This window comes from Notolepis coatsorum, assembly GCF_963971535.1.
Source record: "Notolepis coatsorum genome assembly, chromosome: 6".
Taxonomy (NCBI): Eukaryota; Metazoa; Chordata; class Actinopteri; order Aulopiformes; family Paralepididae; genus Notolepis; species Notolepis coatsorum.
Window position 1 is genome coordinate 97,015,736 of NC_140170.1, and position 19,491 is coordinate 97,035,226.

Genomic DNA, 19,491 nt, shown 5'->3' on the forward strand with positions numbered 1-19,491 from the left:
AGCATCTGAGTAGGGTATATCTGCAGAGCCGCAAGCCCAACGTCTGGACGGGGCTTCGGGGCTTGTACTCGGTTTGAGGCGGTTCTTCGGGGCTTGTACTCGGTTTGACTGTGCGTGGGCGCGAGTACAAGCCCCGAAGCCCCGCCCAGACGTTGGGCTTGCGGCTCTGCAGATATCCCCTATTGGAGCATCTGGCTAAACGTGACGTAGTATGACGGCAGTGAACAAGTCCGCGCTGTTTTCTACAAACTACCGAGAGGCTAGCAGCGTGTTTTGCAAGTATTATGTTAGCAGCACATTTTTTAAATCTACAGTATACTACAGGGAACAAGATATTCAGGACGTTGTTGGATGCATAGAGTTCTAACGTAACAGCTATTTTTTGAAAACTTCGCAAATCAGTGACTAGACTTGTAATGTGTTCAAGGTTACTTACAACAAGCTAGCAGTTTCCGCGTTGTGTTGTAAACAACAGCCTCGCAGACAAAACAGGGAAGACAAGAGGAACCCTTCATCCCGCAAGTTATTCACCATACCGATTGACCGCATCTATTTTGTTGTTATACATTTTTATTCACACGGATAGCCGATTTTATTGTGTTGGCCATTTAGTTTGATGATGATAGTATGTGGCCAACACATCCCCAATTACTAGTATGAGAACTGGAAGAGACATTTAAAACCATTATATTGTGAAGTCTTCCTGTCAAAAGAATGGGGATGGCCAGTCGAATTGAGTGTATATTCTTCAGTGAGTTTCATCCTACTTTGGGCCCAAAGATTACCTACCAGGTAAGTGTTTTATCCGTGCATTATACACCATCAATGACAAAACTGAGGAAAACAAAAATAAACCACGAACTTTGGAAATTACTAATAATAATCAACTAGGCTGCAGTAAAAAACTTAAAGCCAGGTTCTCAAACATAAACATAAAGACGGACAACACGCTCATCACAGACAAGCTGGATGTAGCCAATTACTTAAACACTTTCTTCACAAACATAGCCACAACACTGGTAAACAAACTACCCTCCCACTCAGGGCAGTATGGGGTAGAACACATAGTAGCATACTACAAGAACCTAGGCGTCCACACGACTTCAAACTGGTAATGGTAACTAGTACTACAGATGAGGTACTAAAAAAATTGAGCGCCCTCCAACCGAACAAGGCCACTGGCCATGACAACATCCCCTCCAAATTCCTCAGAGACTCAGCAGCCGCCATCACCCCAGTCATCACACACATAATAAACCTCTCCATAAAACAGGGACACGTCCCCAAGAATTGCGAGAGTAACACCCCTGCACAAAAAGGGCAGCAAATTAGACCCAGGCAACTACCGCCCTGTTTCTATCCTTACATCCATCTCGAAAGTCATGGAAAAAATTGTATACGAACAGGTCGAAAAGTACCTTGCGGAAAAAAATCTAATCTACGCATTCCAATCTGGCTTCAGAACATCCCACTCCACTGACACATGCCTTCTCTATTTGAACGACCACATCAAGCAAGAGTTGGACGCGGGCAAATACTGCGGCATGGTCATGCTGGACCTACAAAAGGCCTTCGACACTGTCAATCACACCATTCTGATTGACAAGCTAAAAGCAATTGGTTTTGATAGTCTATCAGTGAGCTGGATACAATCCTACCTGGAGGGGAGAGAACAGATGGTGGAGGTAAACGGTACCCTATCCCCCCCCCTCACAGTGAGCTGTGGTGTTCCACAAGGAAGCATACTAGGACCGCTACTGTTCCTAATTTATGCAAATGACATGTTGTCAGCTTGTGACTGCAACTTGTTCCTGTTTGCGGACGACTCAGCCCTGCTGGTCTCTGACAAGAACAAGTTACAGGTTGAAAAAACCCTCAGCTCGGAACTAGGCAAAATCTGCATATGGCTCGCCGACAACAAACTATCATTACACATGGGCAAAACAGAGTCCATTCTCTTCGGTTCAAATAACAAACTCAGCAAGACTGACGGCTTCTCAGTTACAGTGGGTGACAATATTGTCACAAGGAAAGATGAAACAAATTACCTACCTGGGTTCCATCCTAGAGGCTAATCTTTCCTGTGACAAAATGGCATCCAATGTAATAAAAAAAAGTCAACCAACTAACTCTATTCTTGTACCGGATCTCCTCTCTGGTAAACAAGAATACCCTGAAGACTCTGGCAGGAGCACTCATTCAAGGGTACTACGACTATGCTTGCACCTCAAAGGCACTAAAAACCAAATTACAAACATCTCAAAACAAACTAGTCAGACTACTGCTTGACCTGACTCCTAGAACCCACCTCACCCCTGCCCACTTTGACAACCTAGGATGGCTTAGAGTAGACGACAGAGTACAGCAACTTGCAATGGGCCTGGTCTACAAGATACACTACACGACCAAGGTACCCATGTACATGTCAAAATACTTCCCAAAGGTCAGTGAATACCACGATCACAACACCAGAGGGAGCTCCACAAATCATGTTAAACCCAGATTCGGCTCAAACAAGGGACTAAACACGTTTCGCAATTATGCCACATCAATGTGGAACGCCCTACCCAAAGCTGTAATGGAATGTGAATCACTACCCACTTTCAAAAACACTCTCAAATAACACCTACGGGAGACTGCAATTCGAAACTGGCCCCTGTAAATGTACAGTAAATGTCCTAACCCAATAATACACGAGACCCTCTTCTTGGGACCAAGTAAGGTTGTCGATATTCCAATGTACAGTTTTGCTTGTACAGTTGTATTTGTAAATCTGGTATGTCATAAATGTATAGATGTAGCACTGCAGTACTGTATGTCGTGTATGTCATACTCGTATATGTTATGATGAATTGAAAATGGGGGACCCTGATGTAAACAAGACGAAAGTCTTTCTCTGGTCTGCATCCCCTTAACAATTGTGTGTATTGAGCTGTACTGTGTATTGTACCCATTCTGCAATCTGTTAACGTTTTCAATCAATCAATCAAGCCTGGTTTTCTCTCCCGCCCACCCCCTCCTAATGTACAGTCTCTCCTCCCCATCATATGTATATATTTTCTGTTAGGATCTCTGGGTAACGGTACTGTATATTTGCATATCGTATATATGTCACAAATGTAACAGCACTATATACGTGTATGTCATGTATGTCCCTATGCCATAAATGTCATGATGTCATGTATGTTGTGTATGTCATAAATGTCACTATGAATTGAAAATGGGGGACCCTGATGTAAACAAGACAAACGTCTTTCTCTGGTCTGCATCCCCTTGATTGATTGATTGAAAAGTTTATTAACAGATTGCAGAATGGGTACAGTACAGCTCAATACATACAATTGTTAAGGGGATGCAGACCAGAGAAAGACTTTCGTCTTGTTTACATCAGGGTCCCCCATTTTCAATTCATCATAACATATATGACACACACGACATACAGATAGACAGTACTGCTACATCTATACATTTATGACATACCAGATTTGCAAATACAGTACTGTTTGTGATACAAAAAGTGTCCAGAAAAGAGTGTATATACATTTGACGTAGAAACTGTACATTGGAGGAGGTTGGGTGGGGGGGGGGGGGGGGCTGTACATTGAGCCGTACTGTATTGTACCCATTCTGCAATCTGTTAAATAAAGTTTTCATTCATTCAAATCATGACACAGGCTATATCACAGAGTCCATAATATTGTGTCCATTCTCAACAGGTTCCAGAGGAGTATATTTCCCGAGAGCTCTTTGACACAGTGCAAGTTTACATCATCACCAAGCCAGAGCTGCAGAACAAACTCATCACTGTGTATGTGCAATCAAAGTCCCCACAATTATTTCACCAAATTAATGAAATTACATTTTGTTTTTCTAGTCTGTCTCCTATCATTTCCAATTCATACTCTGTACTTTTGTATGCTTGGTGTAGAACTGCCATGGGGAAGAAACTGATTGGATGTCCAGTGTGTATTGAGCACAAAAAGTACAGTCGCAATGCCCTGCTCTTCAACTTGGGTCTGGTATGTGATGCTCAAACCAAGACCTGTGCCTTGGAACCAATCGTCAAGAAGCTTTCTGGATACCTCACAACACTGGAGGTAGAGTGGGAGAGCGCTATGTTCAAGCACAGATGTTAAAGGAACATGCCAACATTATGGGAAATGTGCTTACTGTCTTCTCCAGAGTCAAACAAGAAGATCAATACCAATTTCCTCTGTGCGTTCAGTAGAAAGCTATCCGGCTGCAAGCTAGCTTAGCACAAATGAATGGAAGCGGATACGGATCAGCTTAAATTAAAACTCAGGGAGAGGTGTTTTTGGCCAATTCAGAGAGGAAATGGGTATCCCCTTAATGTTGCCATTTTCCAAACTTTTCCTGCTTCGGGAGTGCTCAAAGAGACACTAACTATGTCTGTCTGACTGACTTGCAGCTGGAGAGTGGATTCATATCCAACGAGGATAGCAAGCAGAAGCTTCTACCCATAATGTCGACCCTGTTGGAGGAGCTGAACGCCACAGGGGCTTGCACCTTACCCATAGGTATGACTATGGATGGGTACCGAATTTGTTACTTTTAAAGGTACTTACCGAAACACGTCGGTACTACCGAGTATCGATTCACGTGAGATACAAAAAAAAAGTACACTTTTTTTCTTTTCATGTTAACACTTTGGCTGCCATGGGTTAAATTCATTATCAACCGTAGGTTGCCGGCTCTATTTGTCTATAGAGAAAGTCCCCTTCTTTGCAGGGCTATAACTTTTTAAATTCTATTGCTACATTGCCATTATTAGGGCCCATTCAAAGTCCTATATGTATTGTTCATTGTGTAGCAACGTTAAACTTTTTCATTCACATATTCATAGTAAAGTATGGTCTAATGTATAAGTATGTTTTCATCTCTTTCTGCAGCTTTCTCCAGAACGTGATCTATAGCCCCAAATACATTATATTGATGATGCAATACAGTTTTATGGCAATCAGCGCGATATAAAAAATTCCAACTAGACGTACTTCTAGAAGTTACTACACGTCATCTGATGTTGACCGGATGGGCTAGGGGGCGTTTATAATTCCGTGGGCAGCGTTATACCAATCATCTAATGTGGGTCAAATGTTGATAATAGCAGTTAGTATCGAAGACGGTAACTTTACACGCTAAAACTCACCCCAGTCTCCGCGCGCCGTTGGGCGATCATCGTAGAGTAGAAATTTTACCATTATGGGATGTCGATTTACCCGGTCCATCTCCAGCTTGTATAATGGTATATACGTCCAAATCATGTTGTTTATCGAGTTATTGGCAATCGATCGCTATGTAGTGTGTCGAGATCGAGTCCCGGGACCTATATCGAGTGCCCGGAAGTAATACGGCCGACCAGCACAACCTCTACGGCACTTCCTGTTAAGCGATTGCGCCGATCGGCCACCAGATGGCGCTCCTGAACCGCCAAAGAGCTCAGTGGGTCCTCCTGGTGGATCTCAGGCCAGCGGAGGGGAAATATGAATCCGGTCCCAGATTTTTGAAATATTGATATCAAAGACGCTGTAAAGCGTCTTCGGCAACTTGAGCATGGCCGGGAATAACGTGTTTAGGCGTTTTCCGGCAGCCAAAGTGTTAACGTTCACATGCACAATATACGCTTACCTAGGATTTGACTTTATTCAACAACAGCAGTCGGGGCAATAGCAAGCCGAAAACGGTCAAAAATGTGGTTAAGTTTGGACTAAAGTACCGAAAAAAGGTACTGTTGGGTACCGGTATCGATTCACAGGTACCGGTACCGTATCGGTTCAAATGTGAACGGTACCCATCCCTAGGTATGACACATTAGAACGTCCACATGATACGTAATGACAACCTTCTCAAACCCCTCATTGGTCCCAACGCTCTCGTTCCCTTTGTCTAATTTCAGACGAGTCTAACACCATCCACCTGAAGCTGATCGAGCAGCGCAAGGACCCCCTGATTGTGCAGGAGTACGACGTGCCCGTCTTCACCCAATGTAAAGACCACTTCATCAAGTCCCAGTGGGATCTCACCACTCAGCAGGTAGTGTTAGTAGAGTGTTTCTAGCTACTCCTAGTGGCAACGTCTGATTTATTCTATGTGATGCGCTGACTGCTCACTCATGTACCATTATGTAGAATGGATCAGAGAAAGAGCTAAAAAAATAACTAGGGCCCCACAGATAGATCCAGACATGTGATAGTATGGAGCGATTCATGCCTGTAAGGTTTGTATGGGCCTCATATCGTTATTGGCTTACTATAACCACAGATAATATTGGCTAGTAGTAGATCATGATGAATCTGTGGTGTTAATTAACATAAGAACACTGCCATTATCTTTAAAACATATATGCTTGAGCACAACACAAGGAAATATCATTTTTTACAGATTGATTGATTGATTGATTGAACATTTTATTAACAGATTGCAGAATTGGTACAGTACAGCTCAATACACACAATTGTTAAGGGGATGCAGACCAGAGAAAGACTTTAGTCTTGTTTACATCAGGGTCCCCCATTTTCAATTCATCATAACATAAATGACATACAGGTAGACAGTACTGTTGCATCTAGACATTTATGACATACCAGATCTACAAATATACAGTACTGTTTATGAGTACAAAGAGAGTATATACATTTGAGGGGGAAGAAACTGTACATTGGAGGAGATTGGGTAGGTGGGGTGGGGGGCTAACTGTACATTGGAGGTGGTTGGGTGGGGGGGCTCTTTGAGAGTGGTTTTGAAGGTGGGTAGTGATTCACATTCCTTTACAGCTGTGGGTAGGGCATTCCACATTGATGTGGCATAATTGCAAAACGTGTTTAGTCCCTTATTTGAGCCGAATCTGGGTTTAACATGATTTGTGGAGCTCCCTCTGGTGTTGTGGTCATGGTATTCACTGACCTTTGGGAAGTATTTTGACATGTACATGGGTACCTTAGTGGTGTAGTGTATCTTGTAGACCAGGCCCATTGCAAGTTGCTGTACGCTGTCGTCTACTCTAAGCCATCCTAGATTGTCAAAGTGGGCAGGGGTGAGGTGGGTTCTAGGAGTAAGGTCAAGCAGTAGTCTGACCAGTTCGTTTTGTGATGTTTGTAATTTTGTTTTTAGCGCCTTTGAGGTGCTTTGGTACCATGAGGTGCAAGCATAGTTGTAGTACCCTTGAATGAGTGCTCCTGCTAGAGTATTCAGGGTATTCTTGTTTACCAGAGAGGAGATCTGGTACAAGAATCTAGTTCTTTGGTTGACTTTTTATTACATTGGATGCCATTTTGTCACAGGAAAGATTTGCCTCTAGGATGGAACCCAGGTATGTAATTTCATCTTTCCGTGTGACAATATTGTCACCCACTGTAACTGAGAAGCCGCCGGTCTTGCTGAGTTTGTTATTTGAACCGAAGAGAATGGACTCTGTTTTACCCAGGTGTAATGATAGTTTGTTATCAGCGAGCCAGGTGCAGATTCTGCCGAGTTCCGAGCTGAGGGTTTTCTCAACCTGTAACTTGTTCTTGTCAGAGACCAGCAGGGCTGAGTCGTCCACGAACAGGAACACGTTGCAGTCACAAGCTGACGACATGTCATTTGCATAAATTAGGAACAGTAACGGTCCTAGTATGCTTCCTTGTGGAACACCACAGCTCACTGGGAGGGGGGGGGGGATAGAGCACAGTTTACCTCCACCATCTGTTCTCTCCCCTCAAGGTAGGATTGCATCCAGCTCACTGATAGACTATCAAAACCAATTGCTTTTAGCTTGTCAATCAGAATTGAGTGATTGACAGTGTCGAAGGCCTTTTGTAGGTCCAGCATGACCATGCTGCAGTATTCGCCCCACGTCACCTCTTGTTTGATGTGGTCGTTCAAATAGAGAAGGCATGTGTCAGTGGAGTGGGATGTTCTGAAGCCAGATTGGAATTCGTAGATTAGATTTTTTCCCGCGAGGTACTTTTCGACCTGTTTGTATACTATTTTTTCCATGACTTTCGAGATGGAGGTAAGAATAGAAACAGGGCGGTAGTTGCCTGGGTCCAATTTGCTGCCTTTTTTGTGCAGGGGGGTTACTCTCGCAATTTTGAAGTCTTTGGGTACGTGTCCCTGTTTTATGGAGAGGTTTATTATGTGTGTGATGACTGCGGTGATGGCGGCTGCTGAGTCTGAGGAATTTGGAGGGGATATTGTCATGGCCAGTGGCCTTGTTAGGTGTGAGGGATCTCAGTTTTTTGAGTACCTCCGCTGTTGTTACCATTTCTAGTTTGAAATCGTCTTTGCGGACCCCTAGGTTATTGTAGTAGGCTAGGATGTGTTCTACCCCAAAAGCCCTGAGTGGGAGGGTAGTTTATTTACCAGTGTTGTGGCTATGTTTCTGAAGAATATTGGCCACATCCAGCTTGTCTGTGATGAGCGTGTTACCTGTCTTTATGTTTATATTTGAAAATCTGGTTACGTTTTTTACTGCAGCCTAGTTTATTATTGAGTAATTTCCAAAGTTCACAGGGTTTATTTTTGTTTTCCTCAGTTTTGTCATTGATGAAATTCTTTTTTGCAGTTTTGATCATGGAGTTTACGTCATTTCTTAGTCTGTTTCTTTGCAGTTTGAGTTCAGTCACGTGGGCTTGGAGTTCACTGCTCAAGCTTTTGGTAAGCTCTGACTGAATTTTTACGAAACTCAGAGCATTTTTTGTCTCTGGTTTTCATAGTGGTTAATATTTCGGAGTGCATCCACGGCTCAGCGCGATTTTTTTTCAGCGCGAGACCGTAGCTGTAAGTGATGTGTAGTAATGTACTTGCATCTCACCAGTTAAGACTGATTGTATATACGGGGAGCTCCAGTAGCTCACCACGTACCGCGAGTGCCATTTCGGCGCCGGGGACAACCGTGCTTGTCACGGATCTGGGGTTTAGCGAGTTCGAATCTCTGACTGCAGCCGTGCCTTTCCCAGAGTGTCTTCCCCCCCATCTGAACCCTTTCAGCCTGTTTCTGTCGGTCATCCTTGACCAGAATAAATGCGATAAACGTATAAAAGAGCCAGGGGAATGGCCAAAGTTAAAAAAAAAAATAAAAATACTGATTGTATACAATGTATTGCTGGGTATATAAGGTAAACATCATATATTCTAATGCATTATAGATCCTGCCCTATATTGATGGGTTTCGACATATCCAGAAAATCTCTGCTGAGGCGGATGTGGAGCTGAACCTCGTCCGCATAGCTGTACAGAATCTACTGTGAGCACATTACAACACAAGTCTTTTTTAATTTACTCTCTAATAAAACCAAGGAGGAGATTCTGAAAAGTTGTATTTCCCCCCAACAGATATTATGGTGTTGTAACCCTGGTGTCAATATTCCAGGTAAGATCATTAACTCCACAGCTCGGCAACGTGACTGTGTTCACATGTTGTACACCAATAGCTAGGGATGGGTACCTTACACATTTGAACCGATACCGGTACCGGTACCTGTGAATCGATACCGGTACCCAACGGTACCTTTTTTCGGTACTTTAGTCTCAAGAAATTTTATTTACAGTTTCAACTACAATTTCGACAGTTTTCGGCTTGTCATTGCTCCGACTGCTTTGTTGTTGAATCAAGTCAAATCCTAGGTAAGCATATATTGTGCGTGTGAACGTTGACATGAAAAGAAAAAAGTAAAAAAAAAAAAATATTAATAATTTTTTTTTTTCGGTTTCTCACTTGATTCAATACTCGGTAGTACCGACGTGTTTCGGTTCGGTACCTCAAAAGTACCGAATTCGGTACCCATCCCTACCAATAGCCCTTACATATCTGGTGTATTTGGAGTATTCTGTGTTTGTGTTAGTAGAGGTAAAAAATCATATTCAATTTCCAATAACCTGGGTAAGCTCTTAACCCGGCTATGAGCAACCTGGATAAGATACCTTTGACACAGGATACCTTTGCATGTAAATCACTTATACAGTCTGTGTAAATTACCTGCTTATACCGGCTATACTCTGGTTGCTGATGTACTGTACACACAGGGGTATTGGTGATCATATAAAGAGGCATAGGAACATCTTAACGAAGGTTATCCTATAACCCTAGTTATATGAGTATGGCGAGTGCTCTGCTCTATTGGAATGTTCCCCTATATCAAATATGATTTTGAAAAGCTTTCAGCAGCCATGCACCACATCCGTCCGGCCACGCCCACATCCGGCCGTGAATATAAGCGAGGGGCATGGCCGTACTCCTGCTCCTTCCCCAGCATTTCAACGAAAAAAAAACGGAAGACCAATAGGGGTCCTCAGTGAGTCAGAGCAGAGTGCTCGCCATACTCATATAACTAGGGTTATAGGATAACCTTCGTTATATTTCGTATGGCTTTACACTCTGCTCTATTGGAACACAAGAGCAGAGCGGAGAGCCCGAGAAATGTACCCGCTGAGGTCCCCTACAACCATCAGAATACCGGGGAGGGTCCTGGCCCTCCCACCCCCCTAGTGAGGGGCGGGAGGGGGACAGGATACCGACTGTGCGAAGAGGGAACAGCACCCAACAAACGCTGAGGAAAGGGTGAGCAGACCGTGGGACAGAAGGGCCCGCGACTACCCGGTCCCGTGGCCCGCACGCTACCAGGGAACATACGTGAAAACAAAAAGCCCGCGTCACAAACTACCCTGCGGCTGAAGCCGTAGCAGCGGGGCGTGGAGGAGGTCCCAGCCCCAGGCCACAAAGGCGGACTCACCGCCGAGTCCGGGTGCCAGGACCCCCAGAAAAAGGGGCCTGGCGAGGTCAACGAGGCCGCGGCATCGAGACCTCTCCAGGTGTCTACTGGTGACACCACCCTCCACTTCGCCAGCGTATCGGACAGGGCCTACACCTCACAGGTGAAGGCCCTTCTCCGCCTGGCACGCCGCGAAGACCCCCTGAGGAAGAGGCTCTGAAAAACTCCCGGAGGTGGAGGCTCTGTAAATGCATCCCTCGCGTTCGGGTACCTCAGACCACCAGGCAGGCGGGAGCCGACGCCCGAAGCAGTCTTTTTATAAAGAAGGGCTTCTCGTCACGGAGTTGGCACTCGGAGTACGAGGTTTCAATTTATTAATCCCGCGTGGTCGGGGTTACAGAGAGAGAGTTTGACACAATTGGCACATGTCATAAACATGCAGGGGCATACTCGCGGGGAGCCGGGGTCAAACCCGGGCTCTACCAGAGAGTTGACTCCGCTACACCCACACCGGGGAGACAACCATCCCAACAGAAAAGGTTGCTCCCCTAACCCATTAAAAAACCCTAAAACACAACTGCGCGTATACACAGGCTATACAATGCAGTTCAAGGTGTTACAGGCTCAAAAAAGGGTTAACCCAGGCCAACAGGTAACGAGGGCAAAGCCCGACCTGGGCCTGGAGGACCAGAACTACACAGAGATGCATAGAGGAGCTGACTGATAATGAGCAGCCCCTCGACAGCCCCCTCCCATCCCCCGGTCGAGCAGGGAGGGAGGGGTGAAACAAATGGAGTATACAACTCGTAGTGGCATTTATATGACACACAACATTCACGATATCAACCCCTGTGGCGTTCGGCCCGCCCTGGCATCTTCCCCCCCCCCCGGAAAAGCTCAGGACCCTTCGGGGCAATCGGAGTGTATCTGTGACCCGGCGAGCAGCGGGTTAAACTGATCCGGTCCGATGCGACCAGGACGAGTCCCGCGCCCTTGTCACGTCGCCGCCCCTCTCCAGGAGAGGGGGTTAGGTACACGTGTCGATCAAAACATCACAAGGGGCGCCACCAAGACGGTCAGCACGCAAACGCACAAACCACCCTCTTCTCTCCTTCTAACAGGCGTGAAACCCCCCCGCCAATGTTTGATCTACCCCGGCATTTCCCCCCGGAGATGCACGCGAGTCTTCGCGTCTAACCTATAGTGTGCTGGAGCTCGGTAGATATAAAAACCTCCTTCCCGGCCGACCGCATAAAAAACGCAGTTTTTATGTTGTTGGACAAACCAGGGCGCGCCGGTCCCGAAGGTGGATTCAACCATTGAAAAGCACCTTGGGCCAGCGCTGATACCGGTCTCGTAAGACCAAACGCTGACTTATGAACAGCGTGTATGCTCGTGAAAAACCCGAGAACGGTGACGGCGAGTTTCTAACAAGAAAAAAGCCCCACAACGTCTCTCCCCGCTGTCTGGGACGACCAGCAGGGAGCTGGTCCCGAAAGGCACAGACATGGGTTTCTACATAACGAGCCTGGAAATAAACTGCATCAATTCCGCTCTTTATGTGAGAGGGGAAGACGTCGGCCTTACCCCAGAGAGACCTCAACGTGAGTGACGCAATCGAAAAAGGGTTATTTAACAGAGTGGAAAATGGGCCAATATACACAACCGTTAAAAGAAAGCAGAGCAGAAGGACCACAGCCTCGACTGCATCGCGTTACCTCTCATTTACAATGTCAGTGGCCTGCAGTGCAGGTCCTATAACTCACGGATACATCTCACGGCCAATAAGAAAACGCGAAGCCTGTGACGTCTTCGATGGCCAGGGATCCCCCAGTCCCACCCACCAATTCGGGGCATTGCAAGCTAACATAAATACTAGCAATGTCAATTGCGAATTCAGAGTCTACGCCTGTTTTAAAAGGCGTGTTCTCAATGAACCCCAAACTTTCTCACACACAAGAGAACGCCACCCGTCAATTTGAGCTGTTATCAACAGAAAAAACAACGGGCCCTCATGACTCATTTCATATGCAAGCTACCTCAAAATACACAGTGAACAAACCCACGCACGTTAAAAACTCGTCACTCCTTTAGAGGGACCCTTCTCATTTTAACGTATAGTTATTTCGAGGGCAGAACAGAGGGAGAGAGAGATGAGAGAAACCCGCTGCTGCAGTGACAGTACCAGCACAGTAAAACACTACAAGGCGTCGTCGCCGGCCCTTACCTGAACACGGCCCAGTTCGACTACTGAGTGCCGCGTCACCGGTCTACCGTCACGAACTCTGAAGAAAAGTCCAGCAGCGTCTCTCCCCATGATTACACCTGCGTCACTTCATGCAACATCTGTGATGTGCTGGTAAGAGATGCAGGGCCTCAGCATTTCCCGCAGAGACCGGGCGACCTGAACCCTGTGGTTCGCACATACCCTTCCTCCTACTGCCGACCACCTCACTCGCCGGGGCTCCGTTTGATGTTGACGCTGGAGCCGACGGCTTCTGAGCAGTACCACACTCATAGCGAACGGCGGAGGCTGGGAGAAGGAAATGCTGGTGAAAACCACCCGACCACCAGTCACAGCTGCTCACCGAATGACGGGAGCAAGCAACGACGGGGGGCTTGCGCCGTAAGTCAACCCCGGAGGGGACACCTGGAGTCGGAGAACCTCTCACTGAAGAGGGGCGCTCAACGGCTCTGGCGCGCACCCAGCTCCGAGCGCCGCCGAAGCCTACCCTCTTACCACAAAGTGGAGTCAGGGAACCTCCGCGGCCCACAGAGGAGGTCGGTGGTGATGTCGTCTTAACTTTTTCTTTAAAGGCAATAAGAAAAAGACAGCAACATAAATGACTAACTAACAAATTTCAACAGCTGAAGAAGGTGCACGTCACGGACTTCCATGTGTTGAAAGAAGGGAAGGAGCAGGAGTACGGCCATGCCCCTCGCTTATATTCATGGGCGGATGTGGGCGTGGCCGGACGGATGTCGTGCATGGCTGCTGAAAGCTTTTCAAAATCATATTTGATATAGGGCAACATTCCAATAGAGCAGAGCATGAAGCCATACGAAATATAACCCATATTAGACCAAGGGATGGACTGAAACCACTTTGTAACCCATGTTAGACCAAGGGATGGATTGAAACCACGTTGTAACCCATGTTAGACCTTTTTCACCTTTAGAAAATGATTGAGTCCTGGGAGGCTGAGTGGCGCAGTGGGCAAGGCGCTCGCCACTAACGCAGGAGATGCTGGTATCGAGCCCAGCTCTCGGCGTTGCTACCGGCTTGGCCGGTCGTCATACTAACACAATTGGCAGTGTTAGAGGGTGGGAAAGTTGGTGGGTGGGGATTGGACGTTGTGGACAGCGATTCCTACAGGTCGGTTGGTGCGCCTGTACAGCAGAATCAGGAAGTATCAGGGGCAGCGTGAGCCTCCCACGCGTTACTCCTCGCCACTGAGAGATTGCGCTGTTCAGGTGAAAATATGCGACAGCTGCCTCCTCGTGTACCGGAGGGGACACGTGATGCAAGGCTTGGTCCTCACTGCAGCCGACCAGTGGGAGGCATAGTCTAGCAAAGTTCGAGACAGGGGAGGGGAGAATTGAAGGGAGAATTGGCGAGGCGAAATTGGGATGGGAGAAAAATAAAAAAAAGTGGATATTTAAGCATTACATCACGCGCAGGAGTGGTTTGTGACCAATAAACCATGCCTAGGGGTGGTCGTTAGACCCCCCTAGGCATGGTTTATTGGTCACAAATCACGACTACAAGTGGTGTAAAGCTTTTATACAACTGCCAGATTCATCCAACCTTATTTCTATACAATAAACACACATTAATCGAAGATTTATTGAAAAAACCATCCGCCAGAAAAAGTAGTTCCCACAACTACAAAAAAGACAAGTTGCCTCCATGTGGAAGCAGCTTGAAGTGCATCCAACCAAACTAACACATCCAACTGTGTATTATTGGAATGATTGAGAGAAGTTGCCTCATGTGGAAGCAGCTTGAAGTGCATCCAACCAACTAACACATCCAACTGTGTATTATTGGAATGATTGATTGAAAATTTTATTACCAGATGCAGAATGGGTACAATACAGTACGGCTCAATACACACAATTGTTAAGGGAATGCAGACCTACTTTCCATAGAACTTCATTATTAGATGCTTCTATATAAAGTAGGTAAAACAAATTAAAACGTTTTCTTCGCCCTATTTTTTTATTTATTTCTTTTAGCCTAAACTTAACCAGTTGGAAACCAGGGGTACAGTAATAAAATTAGCAATCAACCAATCAATCAATTCAATAGACCATGCTCACTTAAAACAGCGCTGCTTCTCTCTCAGTCTGACTCCCCCGCTGTTGCAGACAGGAGTGTGCGTGTGTGTGTGTGTGTGTGTGTATGTGTGTGTGTGTGTGTGTATGTGTGTGTGTGTTTGTGGGTACGCCAGCGTCGGACAGTGTGAGAGTGAACGCTGCAGTCAGTGGGAAGGAAGTAGAAATTTAAATCAATCAATCAATCAATCCGCGATTTTTCTTTTGTTCTAGATTGACTCAAGACCCATCAATTACATCATCCAACATTGTTTAAAGGACTAACACATTCCCCTTGACAGAATCGCTTCATATTTAGTCGTTATGGTGCTATCAACATATCCATTTGTTGTCCGCGATCTTGTTTTCTCCCGGAGTGAGCCGGGGAGTGATATGTGATTCGGTTGTGGGCGGGTCCTGAGCCCAGGACCGTGGATTGTTGCCAATAAAGACGTGTAAATGGCCAATCAGAATCGAGAAATTTGCATGCCGTTGTATAAAATTTTTAAAAAAATGATTGAGTCCTAAACTTTAAGTATTGGTACCAGACAATGCAGAGAGTACCAGTCAATACAGAGAGAGTACCAGACAATACAGAGAGACTACCAGTCAATACAGAGAGAGCACCAGACAATACAAAGAGACTACCAGTCAATACAGAGAGTACCAGACAATGCAGAGAGACTACCAGTCAATACAGAGAGACTACCAGTCAATACATAGAGAGTATCAGTCTATTATTTCTACTGAACAATTGTATACAGAGAGAGTACCAGTCTATTACTTCTACTGAACAATACAATACTGAGAGAGTACCAGAACACTGCATGTAAACGCAGCCATGGTGTCTAGTAGGGCTGCTCAATTATGGCAAAAAATCATAATCATGATTATTTTGGTCAATATTGAGATCAGGATTATTTAACACGATTACTCATTGACTTTGGAAAGATCATACATTCATTGAACTTAACAAGAAACAACGTGTCTGGATTTCCTTGGAAGGTGAATTTCCTTGAACTTTGAATATAATTAAACTGAAAAACAAAAACATGACCAGGCTCAAAGGCTTGACCCGGCTTACAAACATGACCTGGCTAACAAGTTGATTATCTTGTTTTCATCTTGTTCTCATAATAGTTGGAAGGCAAAATCGTTTTATTGAAAATAAAATGTAATTTTGATTGCCCAGCCCTAGTGTCTAGTGTGCACCTATAGTGTGGTGTTAATGTTTGAGATTAAATTATGTTGACACTCAATGCTTGTTTTTCTTGCCTCCCCCAGTACTCTAATGTGTACTGCACAACTCCTAAAGTCCAGAACCTCGTAGATGACAAATCCATTCAGGAGGAGTGCCTCAGTTATGTCACCAAGCAAGGTAAATAAATAGAACGTCAGGTCATCATTGTCATGAGTATTAAAGGTGCTGTAAGTGGTGTTTTTCTGTTAAAATAATAGCTTTACATGTTAAATAGCTTTACATTACGACAGCCATCACTGATATGATTGGTCAGCAACATGGGTCCCAGTCCCTCCGCTCTGCAGTAAACTGAAAATAAATGTTCTGGTATCCCGTTCCCACTTTATCCAATCAGGAGAGAGAACTCCGCCAGTCTGCCAGTAATTATTATTATTATTTCTTTTAAATAAGTAAAAAATATCTAGGGTTCTCTCTCCTGATTGGATAAAGTGGGAACGGGATGCCAGAACATGTATTTTCTGTTTACTGCAGAGGGACTGGGGGACCCATGTTACTGACCAATGGGAATGTAGAGCTATTTAACACTGTTTTCAGTGCCATCTCACTGCTGTGTGTGTTGATTGACTGTGTGTCAGGGCAGAAGCGGGCCAGTCTGAGAGACGTGTTCCAGCTGTACTGTGGCCTGACTCCAGGGACCACGGTTCGTGACCTTTGCTCTCGCTACTCGCAGCAGCTTCAGAGAGTTGACGAGAGGTCAGTGTGACTTATTACCAGTTTCTGGAAAGTGACTGTAGAGCCTTTATCAATGATTGCAAGGGGGGGGGAGATAAGGGGGGACTCCCACTGTACACAGCTGTATCTAATCTATAAGGCAGGATGGAACAATAGGCTACTCTAGGGTACATACAGTCAGCTCAGGGTTAATGAAAGTGATGGTGAGCAGAGAGGAGTTAGTCAGATGGCTGGTCTGGCTTGAATTCCACTTTAACCACTCGCAGCTGGGTTTTATTCATCAGGTCAGTGTGTGTGTGTGTGCTGCAAATAAACAGAAATATAAGAATGGATACCTAATAAATCAACAAACAGAAAATCTATTCATGTAAATAATTTGAATGATCTCAATCTTAAATGTAAATAATATTTCTGGACAAAATAAATAGCCTTTCAATTTATCTCTTCTACTAATTCAAATATAATTCATTCATCATTACATATACAGTACATATAATTCGTTCAACATAACATACATTCATCCTTCAAAATCACGTCAGTCTATCCGAAACATCATATTGTGATTCTTTATCACTATGTCCCAGTCCATTCTTGTATACTTAAATACATTATCAGTCTTCAAATAACAATAGAGTTCATGGCCATTAGGCCGCAGCCTCGGGTGACGTCACTACTATTCCCACAGCTCCTCGAACAAAGGAATGACTTTATTATCATTATAAACAGTGCTCTTAACAATCCAGTGAATTCTCTCTGTCCAGAGGCTGGTTGTAGGCAGGTAAGACAGACACATGGCCGCTGGTATGAAGGACTGTCCGAGGCGGTTAGTTCAGTGTCGGTGGGGGGTGGGCGGTATATGAGTCTGTGGCTGAACGTGCTTCTCAACTTGACTAGCTCGTCGTAGAGGGGGTGGGAGGGATTCTCCAGGATAGCAGCCAGCTTCCTTCTCATCCCCCTCTCTGCCATCACCTCTAGTTTTAATTTACTTGCGTTTCTTAGAGACGCACACAATAGGATCCGAGTTTCTTTCACGAGTAGGTGAGGTGCGCTGTGACTACTGAACATCAAGTCAGGTGAGTTACCGAGCAGTCGATGGCCGTAAACGCATCCGCTCTCCGTCAGGTGCGGATTGTTAAAGCTTGTTAAAGGGACAGCTCAGACTTGATCATGCTTTATATTAGTATTTTCTTTTTCTACACACGGTTTACTGTCTGTGTGTGTCTGTCATGTTCTTCCATTCAGGAGGTTGATCCAGTTTGGTTTGATGAAGACTCTCATTCGCCGCCTGCAAAAGTACCCAGTAAAAGTGATCCGCGACGAGAAGAGTCGACCACCTCGCCTCTATACCGGTTGCCATAGTTACGATGAAATCTGCTGTAAAACAGGCATGTTTTGAAGGTCTCCTTTATAGAAGTGCACTGGTGATTTGAAATGATGAACATCCTATGTGATAATGTGCTTGTAATACGATTTTGTGCTTAGTCTTGTTTCTTTTGTTTGTTTTTTTATTATTTATTTTTTGGCAGGAATTAGCTACAAAGAACTGGACGAACGGCTGGAAAATGACCCAAACATCATTGTCTGCTGGAAGTGACAGGATGTGGAAAACTTGGACGTTTCAACTGAGGAAGTGAAACCATATGGTACAGATGGCAACAGTTGCCTGTTATTTGAAAGACTCAGAGCTGCCTCAACCAAAGATGCCTGTCGCCCGGTCCCTCATCCCCAGGTCCTGAATGACAATAAACATTTACATATGAACGTTTTCAGATGTGAAATGTCGAAAGCAGTATTTCATATTTTTATTTAGTTACGTTAGTAATTGTTGTTATTCTGTATGTCCCTCGTCATCTTGACACGGGTCAGTGATATTATGTGGCCTATGTTAAAGTCACATGATTAAGATGATATTTATTTTACAAGAATTGTTCTGATAATGAATAATGAAGAATAATGTGTGATTTAATAAAAGAGATTGTGCCACATTGGGATGACTTTCTGATACCGCTGTTTGTCCCAACGTGTCTTCTCAGTATAATAATGACACAGACGTAAACAATATAAGTATTTCAACTGTGCCTCAGCAGAGAATCCTTCTTTCCCTTGTAATGAGTGGCCATTCAAAGGATGGGAGAAGCTAGATGAACTTAGACTGACCGGTGCTTTGCTTCATGTTCAGGATGTAATCCTCCAGCATGTTTATATGAAGCCTAGTAAGCCATACAGAGGGCTGATCCAGGGGCACTCGCATTGATGTGACCCGGTTTGAAAGGATGCACGGGCTAGAACCCCATAGACAGGAAATGTCCCAGTTGCTTACACATAGGAGTAGCATCTTAAAAGGTCCACTGCATACATTGTAAATGGTAAATGGCTGCATTTATATAGCGCTTTTATCCAAAGCGCTTTACAATTTGTTGCTCACATGTGACCCATTCACTCACACATTCACACACCGATGGCAGAGGCAACCATGCAAGGTGCCAACCTGCACATCGGGATTAGGGGTTAACTGTCTTGCTCAAGGACACT

The 19,491-nt window shown here is 45.0% G+C and overlaps 1 protein-coding gene across 2 annotated transcripts; it reads left to right on the top strand.

The window, feature by feature from the left end:
* The first annotated feature begins 258 nt into the window (after positions 1 to 258).
* Positions 259 to 18,947, top strand: nprl2 (NPR2 like, GATOR1 complex subunit). 2 transcript variants are annotated; one of them, XM_084316297.1, is made up of 11 exons: positions 259 to 792; positions 3,717 to 3,808; positions 3,929 to 4,097; positions 4,430 to 4,538; positions 5,915 to 6,051; positions 9,147 to 9,244; positions 9,334 to 9,370; positions 16,311 to 16,404; positions 16,863 to 16,980; positions 18,202 to 18,344; positions 18,486 to 18,947. In XM_084316297.1, the coding sequence occupies exons 1-11, from the start codon at positions 715 to 717 to the stop codon at positions 18,551 to 18,553; spliced, it is 1,143 nt and encodes a 380-aa protein (XP_084172423.1). In that variant the 5' UTR covers positions 259 to 714; the 3' UTR covers positions 18,554 to 18,947. The 2 variants fall into 2 exon arrangements, with proteins under 2 accessions (XP_084172423.1, XP_084172424.1); XM_084316298.1 differs by lacking the exons at positions 9,147 to 9,244; positions 9,334 to 9,370.
* Positions 18,948 to 19,491: the final 544 nt, after the last annotated feature.